The sequence below is a fragment of the Halyomorpha halys genome, unplaced genomic scaffold (assembly GCF_000696795.3).
Source record: "Halyomorpha halys isolate HHAL.00 unplaced genomic scaffold, Hhal_1.1 Scaffold1165.1, whole genome shotgun sequence".
NCBI lineage: Eukaryota > Metazoa > Arthropoda > Insecta > Hemiptera > Pentatomidae > Halyomorpha > Halyomorpha halys.
The window spans coordinates 116,889-127,918 of NW_027106615.1; the positions used below are offsets into that span (position 1 = coordinate 116,889).

Sequence of the window (11,030 nt, forward strand, 5' to 3'; positions counted from 1 at the left end):
AGCTTGCTTTTTGGATAAACAAAACAAATTAACAATCTTAAAATGATACATAAAATAAAACATATTAAAAAACCTTAGCCATCAAAATATACTATTTACTAAAAAAGAGCATATTACAATATATATATATAGCTTCTGCCATTCTTCTCTATCCTGTGCAGCAGCCATCCATTTAGCTGTATTTAATAAATTTGACCCGTGGGGCCCATGAACTGTATCCTATAATGTTGTGTATATGCAACCTGCGATATCAGAGCCTAAATTTAGAAATACTGGACTTTCGTATAAGTTGATTTCCAAATTGTTATCATTTTATTGATAATAACTGAGGAGAAATATGACTTAAACAACTTTATAGATAATAAATAACAATTTGAAAAATAAATTAACTATCAATTATAACAATTAACCAAGTAAACATTGAAATTATAAGAAAAGATATATTGCAGTATTTCTCAATAATACATTGACAGCGTTTATTATCGCCCATCATCTTCTTAGGTATTTAAAAACTAATTGATTATTTATCAGAGTAATTTAGGTGGAACTAAATATTACCCATAATCAAGAAAAAAATGATTTAGGACTTACTATGAGTGGACTGTATGGATAGAATTGAATAAAGGGGCAGAATTAACTTCATGTTGCGATTTTAACATATATTTTAACCAAAACAATAAAATTAAATACACAAAATGAAAAATTAAACTTGAAACCAAAAGAAAGGAATTAAACTTAAGCAAATTTAAATGTTCTGTTTTTATTTTTTACTTTGAACTAAATTTTTTTATTGGAATAAATGATTTTGATTGATCAATTCATTGTATCATTCATGGTAACTTGTATATCATGCTGACTGGATGGATCTTAATTAATAATAATAATAATACTGGAAGATTGTTGATTGACTGTGTGTATTAATAAATGGAATATGGTCCGGGTGCGGTAACTTTTTTTGTAACTATGTCAAGTGTTTGTATCTTTTTTAGCCCTGACGAAGCCCTGCAACGTGGGGCGAAACGGCTCAATAAAAATAGTATACCCATTTACTATTTGAGTTTTTTATTTATTTATTTATTTGTTTATGGGGCAACCCCTGTACAAATAGAGTTAGCCTGTGAAATACATGAAATAGATAATCAATTGTAGTAATTCTACAAAAATGATGAGTTAAAGATAGTTTATATTTACTAATAACAAACAGTATACCCAAGCTGGGCTATCTACATTCGTTAAAATAAAACATTTTTTTTTGTTATTTATTTAATGTAATTTACAGCTGTACAAAATACAATAAGTAAATATGTTGTATGTTTCATATACACTTGAAAATCTTGGGAAGGAACCACCCATCGGTGGTACTTCAAACATTAATTTAAATTAGAAGGTCCCGTGGCCATCTTCTTTTCAGACGCCTTGGAGGATTATCAGGGATTGTTAAGGATGAAAGATTAAGAATTAATGGGTTAGGATGGTTAAGGAGTGTGGAATGAAAAGACGCATATCTGTTTTGGGCCAATTCTGCAAGGAATGGGATGTTAAGGTCTTCGTGAATGAGTTTATTTGTAACGTAATAAGGAGCATCAAGGATTTTACGTAGGATTTTAGATTGGATGCGGGAGGAATTTAATAGTTTGGTGGAGCCCCAGAGCTCAATTCCATATGTCCAAATTGGTCTGATTATCGTAGTGTATACTAATTTTTTCTAGTGAATGGGAAGTTTAGAGCGTTTGTCAAGTAAGTGTGTAACAAGCAGTTTCTTGTCGTTTCAGTCTTGTGTGTGGATTCCAAGTATGTCTCTTGTCAAGATGGATTCCTAAGTATCGAATCTGTTCAATAAGAAATTAAAACAAAAATACAAAAACGTTACTTCATATTTAATAATTTCAAAAAACAAAAAAAAAAAAACAGCAAAAACTATACCTCCTATTGGGACGATGAGTGTCCAGCTCTAAGCAAAAGGTTTTGTGTTACATATATAAAAAGCAGTTTAAAATCCAATCCTGAGGGCACAGACAGAAATTCATACAACTTATTTCGGTTAATATTGCTTAGTTTTGGCAAATATCGGATTGGGTTCTCATGATACACAGGGCAATTTGTCAAAAAATGGAAACAATCCTCCAGGACCGTTCCATCACAAGCTGGACAAAGCTTCTGTGGGTCAAAAGTATATTTGTGTGGACCGGCATTTAGAGTAATTGCATATTTACTGGAGAGTCGTAGTTTTGCAATTATTCTCAAGTGAGTTATAGGGCAGCTGATTTTTTGGTAGCTTTGAGGAGCATTCGTTTTAATGAAGACCCTACTGTACCACGGGTTATAGGTCGATTCTCTTAATAACAAGAGGTCTTTATCCTTGACAAATTCCCTGTATCTATCCAAGATCTCCCCCATTCTAATTTTGATATTTACCGGATCATTAAGTAGTATCGGGTGAAATATTCCAAAGCTCTCCAATATTTTTCTTATCTGCATTACCCAATTATATTGCAGACTGTTATTGTGGTTGTTACTGTCTAGATGCAGTAGCTTTAAATAACATTGTTTCATGAAGCGAGTACAACTCATGAAAGTATTTTTATTAGCCAGGACAGAATTTGCTTTAAAACGTGATATCCCTCAGGAATGGATGCCACTTCTAGTCTTACCATAAAGTGTGGGGTGTTTCGTTGTAAACACAGTAGTCGTTTGTTAGGATGGATCTTACTTGCTTGTTTACTTTCTTCATTCAAGCCTGCCTTACTTCTTCCCTTCTCATGCTGGACTGTGGTTCAGCTTAACTTCACTCACTCATTGTTGATAAGGGAAAATGAATGAATTAAATGTGGTAATATTGATTGAAGTATTCAAATGTGTCTGATAGTGACCAACTCTATATCTAATATGTCTAATGACTTGGCGGTCTGCTAGGGTATAGTTGATCTTCAATTGTTTTCTGTAGTGGTTAAATGATCGAGACAGTTTCATGTTGTTTTGAATTATAGTCGAGAATGTGATTATTAAACACTAATAATATTGTCCGTTTTGTCCATTTCATTGGTTTTCTTCAATTATGTATATTTTGCTCTGTAGATTACAGAAAAATAAAAAAAAAAGTGGGAAAAATAACTTATTATGGATTAAAAGATTTGGTATTAGTTTGAAGGAAAAAATAAATGACAATAATTTCTAATTTTTAATATTAAAAATAATTCTATAATAATAATAATTTTATTTCTACACCACATTTACATGTAATTAACCATAATTATAATTCTTTAATATATTATATGTATATATCTTTTAACTTTAGTTATTAATCCAAGTCCAGTTTCCTAAATGAACCTTGTAACCCATCGGCTGTCTTGTTATCAGGTGGTCTTTTGGACTCATCCACCCTCAGTGTCTCCTCGTAGATGAACCATGGTCTATATTCCCTTATCATGTTGTAATAATTCTCTGTGAACAAGAGTTTATGATCATTTTAGATTTTTTTGAGACTTGCTGGTTTTGTTAGTAAGGCGGATAAAAAAGAAAAAAATCATAGTAAATATTTGAATGGAATATGGTCCGGGTGCGGTCAAAAAAACTCAAATAGTAGATAATTATACTATTTGAGTTTTTTTGACCGCACCCGGACCATATTCCATTCATCTATAGTCACGGTCAATCAATAATCTTCCTCCATAGTAAATATTATTTTTCTAAATTATAATCAACAAAACAGTTTTATTGCTTTAACTAATCGAATAGCTAATTCAACATTTGGTTGTTGTCATTAATTATAGTTGATAAAATTGTAAATGTTTACTGAATTATATTTTTAAATTCACTTACTACATAACTCTTCTATCGAAGGACCCGTTCCATGATAATCCTTTGGTATCTCATCTAGGTCCAAATGCTTGTCGAGACCTGTGGTTTTCTCATGTGCCTTTATCTTAACAAATAAAAAAAAAAAATTAGATCAATGTGAATTTGTGAAAATTATATTACTTATAGCAATAATTATGGGTAGTAAACCTAGTTAAAATATTATATTCATTGAGATTGGTACCTGGTCATAATTAATCAATATATATTGTAATAATTTTAAAAAATATTAAAAATTAAATAAAAAGAATCTGAATAGTTTTTAAACTTTTTTCAAATATGAAAGAATAACTTGGGTTCAAGTTGAGAACATTAATAATAAATAGATAATATAATTTTATTATATAACAAGACTCTTAATTTTATTATATAAAAAGAGAGACTCTATATCTCAGGGCGTGTAGTTGCTAGACAATCAGAAACAGGCATTTACAATAATTTCAATTAATTAAATTTTATCTGTTTTACAAATATATTCTAACTTAGTTATAACCAAACTAACCAAGCTCTATATACTAATGATCCTCCTTTGTTGATTCTTTGGCGCCTTCCTTGTTCTCAATCCCACTGTTCCGTCCTAGCATCAAAAATGGCTTCCTTCCTGACAGAAACTGACGACGACATCTTCATACTGAGAGACCATCTCTCCTTGGCGCCACAGACACAACTGACACAAGTTCAAAAACAAAACCTGCCTTGAGGTTACATGTAAACATCGATTGTTCCCCAACAGTTAGGGATTCTTCCAAATGATTTTTTTTCTGAATATTATTCATTTGCACTATTCCTTGATTTCTATTTTTCCTTTAATTTACTGTATTTTCAATTATGATGGGAAGAGTTAAAATAGTTTTTTATGATATTGAATCTGCTCAACATGGCCTTGATTCAACATACCGCCATCTTGGTTTTTTGTATCACGAAGTTATTATCAACAATGAAACTTGGTTAGCTTGCTTTTTGGATAAACAAAACAAATGAATATTAAAATGATACATAAAATAAAACATATTAAAAACCATTTATACATCAAAATATACTATTTACTAAAAAAGAGCATATTACAATATGTATAAACATTTTTTTTTTCGGTTGGGTATATTGACCTTTTAGGTCTTTGTCCGCCTCAAACCAGCCTTCTCTACACCTCTCTGTCTTGGGCCTACTGCTTTCCAGCTTGCTGGAATCTACCTGCAGCTCTTTCGCATCTTTGTTGATTCTTACTATCCATCTGGTTTTTGGCCCCCCACGTGTTCTCTTGGCAACTGTACTGACATTCATTGTTGTATAGAGGCGTTCTGAAGGATTGCTTCGAGCCACATGTCCCTCCTATCTTAACCTGCTTGCCTTTATAACGTGAGATATTGGCTGACCCGTCTTCGCAAGTAGTTCAATGTTGTTTCTCCTCCATGTGTTAAGGCTCTGATCCCAGATCATTCCTGTAATTGTGAGGACTTTCCATTCAAATCTCTCAATTCTGCTCTCTAGGGTACCTGTTACGAGTCAGGTCTCTCAGCTGTATATCAGAGCTTGCTTTATCATGTCATTTTAAACCCTTATCTTCCGATTTTTAGTGATTTATATATAAACAGATATTTGTGTATTGCAGCTAGCACTACCCAGTGTGGACCACTGGTGTTTGTGTCTTTCCATCATGCACTATGGTGGAAGTATGTCAGTAATTGTAGTAGTGTGGGAAGTGCAGTGGTTGTAAATAGTTGATCTTGGGTTTAATATTTCATTTCATTTTATCTTCATACCTATTGAAAAAGGTTTACTACACCAACTTTATTAGGTTAACTTTGAAAAATGTATTTCAATAAAAATGAAAATTGTACAGCTGCAACCGATGAAGGGTCTGTGGTGCAGTACTTTGTAAGGAAGTACTATTACTAGAACAACGGTTATGCAAGGAGGTGATTTTGTCAGATTTTTACCCAATTAAGGGTACCTTCTTTATGAGGCTGGGTGAACCCCAGATCTCCCTTAAGACCCTTAAGAAGGTTAACTTAATGCTACAGTAACAGAATAAATAATTATCTGCCACTGTCGGATTCGAACCCGGGTCCTTGGAGTGGTAGCACAGTGCCTTACCATTGAGCTATCCACTCCCACAATTATAAATCAAAATATTACAATTAAATCTCATTTATAGTTGGGGCTATTTTAGGATTAAAAAAAGAAAAGAAAACAGTAATCATATTAAATAACCATTTTAGGTTATTTTATGGAATTAATAACTTTTAAAAATACGAGTTATTATTTGCTGCTTCCTGTACTTATACAGTTTATAGCTCGGTCAGAAAGAAGTAAACATATTGGTATACTGTCATTTTAGGTAAAGTAAAATATTTGTATCAAATCTGGTTAAAATATTTCACAAATATAAATATTATCATTTATTTCAGTTCAATTTTAACTTTATTATTATTATTATTTTATTTTTTACTTGTACATGCGCGTAGAAGCAGTGCCATGAGTGAAGTTTTATCTTTTAGTAAGTTGATAATTTTGTCTACTTCAAGTGTGAAAGAAAAAGAACATTCTTTTAGAGAAATAAAGAACATGAGGATGATTTGTACAGTGCCAAAACATTGTTAAACAAATGAAATAAGTATTAATATTTGTATCAGTGAAATATTAGCCTGAATTAATTTTATTAAAAATATAATTTATGCCAAAAGTAATGTAAATATCTTTAAAGAGTTTAAAACATACTTTCTTTCATAAAAAAACTTTTTTATAACTAAGCCAAACTGAAAACACTTTCTGTAGTCGGTTTTTTTATTTTCCCTCATGAACTGGGTATTTACTCCTCACGTCTATAAAACAGGCGTTTATAATCCAAATTTAACGTGAATGAAAGCTCAAGGTACAGCTAGTTAGTAATAAATAATAATCATAAGAACCACTATTGTGAATTCTTACCAGTTTCCATACGTCAGCATTAATAAATGGTTTCAACATATTGAGAAATGTTTCCAATACAGGTCCGCTGTTCATGAAATGGAAGCCTCGAATGGTGCAACATGAACCTTCCTAAAAAAGATAAAAATGAAAACAAATTTAATTATAGAATTTTTAGGAACTATCTCCAAATCGAAATGCATTTTGTTCACTTTTAGTTTGGTAAATTGTGAAAGATCAGTAATTCGAAAATTCAATTCAATGTGCGTCAGGGTAAAATTGTTGTTATTTAACTCTTTGTCTTAATCAGATGTAGCCAATCTTTTTATAATCTTTGGCATATGCAATTTCTCCAGAACTGCATAATCTCCCACTCCTGGCGCTTTCATAATAGTTATTTGTATATGATGGTAACTTAGTTATCTATACCAATCGTGCTGATTCTAATTACCCTTTGTCTCAGAATGAGAATTTAGTTGTTTTTTTTTATTCCAAAATGAAATAAGAGCTGTCCTGCATCAACATGGGTATTAATCCAGAAAAAACGAATTGTATGAGGATAAGAAAACGGTTTCATTGAGTGATCAGAATATTGAGATTTAAAGGACAGATGTTGGAACAGGTGCAGGATTTCAAATATTAGGTGCCAGGATCAAGGAAAGTGGCTATACTGATGGAGAGGTGTCACAAAAAATAGGATCAGCTGGAAGAATGTTCCTCTTAATCCGGAAAGGTTTCCTGAACAGAAGATAAGTGCCAAAGAAAAACAAGCTATCTACTAATCAATGTTCTCGCCTATCCTTTCTTATTCCTCGGAGTCATGGACCCTTTCCTTCAAACAGAAGTGGCTGATCTAGACAACGGATATCAGATACTTGAGAAAGGTTGAAGGAAAGACAGGATTCGCAACAAACCTCGAAGTACAGTCAGAACCTCTCAAGAAACCATTCTAAAAGAGAGTAAATAAGAACGGCCAGGATAACATATGAGACCCAAGTGGAGGGAAGAAGACCTAGAGGCAGACTACTAGTTAGTAACCTAGGAGGAAGGTGTGCATGAAGCATCATGGAAGCGAGGGCTGGACTGAAGCAGAAGGAGAGAGCTGGAACAGGATAGAGACACTTGGTCCGAGCTGTAATAAGGGAATTCCCTCGTTGTGCAGGATTGGAGTTTGATGATGATGGTAGTGATTACAAAATAAAGAAAAAATAATTCAAAAACTTATTAACCTGCGGCTTACTATTTCCGAATCCTCAGAATATCTTGAATTGAGCACTCTAAATCAAAATTCATATTGCATTATTTGTGCATCTGTTGTGTTGATGAGTTTGAACATCTTCAGGATGATGTTTAGTATTTTGGTTGTTTGTATATGCATGTCTATACATATACATTCATTTTAACAGAGAATATTTGCTTACCTGAGCATATTTAAGAGCTGTGGCAAACAGAGTCAAAGGGTTACGTAAGATATGTCCAAGGGTGACATTGGCCATGTCTATGATGAATATGTATCCTTCTGGATTTGGTCCTTCGAGTAACTGGCTCAGATCCTGTACCATGTATGCTATTCTAAGAATCAATTCCACATCATACAAGGATGCATCCATGGGTAACACCTTGTACATGAATATTGCTGGATGTCCTTTCTTATGAGGTAATACACCAATTTGTCTGAAATCGATATCATTATTAATTTACCGAGTTAAAATTTAGTCATAATTATCTTTTTCTGTTTTGTTCTTTTTTTTTAGCTATGAATTATATTCTTTGCGACTGTCAAGTGCAATGTTTTTCCAAAATGAAGCATAAAAATAATAAATAAACAACTTAAATGTAAAGCATTTACTCTTAACAATTAAGTTTTATTATAGGTACGTTCAGACAGTTGAAATCCTACTTATTTTTTTAATCTTCATTTATAAAATTGTTCTAGTTTGCCTTGAAGCTTTGTCTGTTAATAATAACTTATTCATATATTTTCATGAAAGAAATCATTTATTATAGCTCAAGAAATTTACTTTTTTTCTTAAGGTCTTCTGATAACTAGTAGTAATAAGAATCTGATGTGCGCATCACACAATTTTCACTTACTACTCTAAGTTTTGTGTAGACTGGTGGGATCTTGTGGAAGTTATCGCTATTATTGTAATTTTCTAAAATATATATTAGATCAGTATTAATGATTATACAGCGAAGTGAGCTGATATCATTTATGTTACTATAGTTACCATCTTATCACTTCCTCAAATGTAGCAACAGCGAAGCATTACCTGATATAAAAAAAAAAAGATTGAAATTAATAGTTATGCATGTAATTTGACTCCCATGCTTTCGTAACCCCATTTTTCTTATCTTCTGCCTTATAAAATGATATCAAGTATTGGTATAGTTTTCACTTGTACGAAGGTGACCAGTTTTGGCTCAACACCATTGAAGGGTCAGGTCTCTACTTTACAGAAGCTGGGTGATTAGTATCAGCAGTATCTATCGACCCCAGAATTAATACAAATTTTCACAGTTGTTGTAGTGTAACTTCTTTACTGGCGTTCTACAACTGAAGAAAAAAAATTATCTATACGGGAATAAATTGATTTCGTGACGCGAGATGAAAGGGTAGTGAGAGGGAGGGTTGGGTGCAACGCTGGTCAGTTTTAGCAGGAAACGTCTTGTATTGCAACAGGAGAGTAGGAACTTACAGTAGCTTAACAATTTCGGCAGTGTCCTCTAGCTTAAGCAGGAGAAGCGAGGTTAGAAACAAGTGGGTTTGGGTAGTTTGGAATTTTATCATGGAAGGATTGGAATCTCGTTCTGGCCAATTCGGTAATATGTGGAACCATTGAGGTCCTGATAGATGACTTCATTTGTGACTAAGTAAGGAGCATTAAGGATTTTGCGAAGGATTGGATAAGAGAGGAAATCGATGGTTTAGTGGAGCCCCAAATCTCGACTCCATATGTCCAGATTGGCCTTATTACAGTCATGTAGATCAGTCTTTTGTAATGGATTTGAAGTTTAGACCATTTGTCTAGTAAGTGCTGTAATAGTCGGAATTAACGAGCAGTTCCTGTCTTTTCAGTCTTGTATGAGGATTCCAAGTGGTCATTTGTCCAAGGTAATGGATCTGTTCGACAAGAATAAGTGGGGTATTATAAAAGGATACTGTGGGGCAGGAAGTAATGGGTAGTAACTGTATATCTGTCTAAATGCTACTAACAGATTGCTAAATACTCCCATCTACGTTTTTATCTACACGTCGGTTCAGTGTTTATTAACATTTTAGGAATCCGTTCGTTAATAGGTCCCACAATCTTATAGCTCCATTTTTTTCTCGTTATTGCTATAACTTGAATTATATTTACTAGACGCAGATCTCTCAATTCAGCGTTGTATAACCTACTAAATTCTCCCGTTAATTCATCATTCATCATTCTTCAGTTCGAATATTTTGAGCAATTCTTTATTTTCAAAAACCATAAAGCCCTGTTCCTCCCTTAGTATAAGAGACCACGTTTAAAATCCGTCAACAACAGTGGGGAAAATGATAGTTTTGTAAATTCTAACTTTAAAGTTTTTGGACAGAAGGCGCGAAATAAGCAATTTCGAAATCATAAAATACCAAGCATTTCACCAGCTTCAACCTAGCTTTTATTTGCTCATAAATTTCGTTTTATCTAGTTACCGTAAAACCTAAATACTTTAACTCATCTATCTGTTCAAACGTATTTCCTCCTATAGTTCCCGTTTCTACTGCTAACCATTCATTTTGTTTTATTCGTAATTATTTCGAAACATAGTTCCTCACTACTGTTTATTAACGTTAGTTTTATATTGTTTAAATAAATAATTTAAGTTTTATCCATTATAGACTCAACACATTTTATTTTCATTTCATTACAAGTTCGACGTTTCGGCCATCCTCAGGGACAAACTTAATACAATTTTTGAACTAAATGATTGAAAAACTCAACTTCATGCAGGCTATTCTGCCCAGATTAAATCAACAATTTCTAATTAGTCAATTTTCACATTAAAAAAAAAATTAAAATTCATTTATCACAGTCACTTATTTGTTAAAACTTTATCACAACAATGCTTGTAACTCGTTTATTCGAATTATTATTTCGAAACATAGTTCCCCACTACCATTTATAAACGTTTTTTTTTTTTGTTTTTTTTTTTAATAATTTATTTATTGATATTTACAACTGTATACACATATATACAAGTAAATTTGCTGTAGGTGACATAGTAACATGATAAAAACA

At 32.5% G+C, this 11,030-nt stretch overlaps 1 protein-coding gene across 1 annotated transcript in view; it reads right to left on the reverse strand.

Annotated features, from left to right (window-relative positions):
- Positions 1 to 3,159: 3,159 nt before the first annotated feature.
- The window catches only part of LOC106688626 (alpha-tocopherol transfer protein), a 30,959-nt gene continuing 23,088 nt past the window's right edge, over positions 3,160 to 11,030 (reverse strand). Inside the window, exons 4-7 of the mRNA XM_014433187.3 lie at positions 8,184 to 8,436; positions 6,784 to 6,894; positions 3,820 to 3,922; positions 3,160 to 3,441 (exon numbers count right to left, since the gene is read on the reverse strand). Of these exons, the coding sequence (XP_014288673.1) occupies positions 3,299 to 3,441; positions 3,820 to 3,922; positions 6,784 to 6,894; positions 8,184 to 8,436 (610 nt within the window). The 3' untranslated portion in view covers positions 3,160 to 3,298. The remainder of the gene's footprint in view (positions 3,442 to 3,819; positions 3,923 to 6,783; positions 6,895 to 8,183; positions 8,437 to 11,030) is intronic.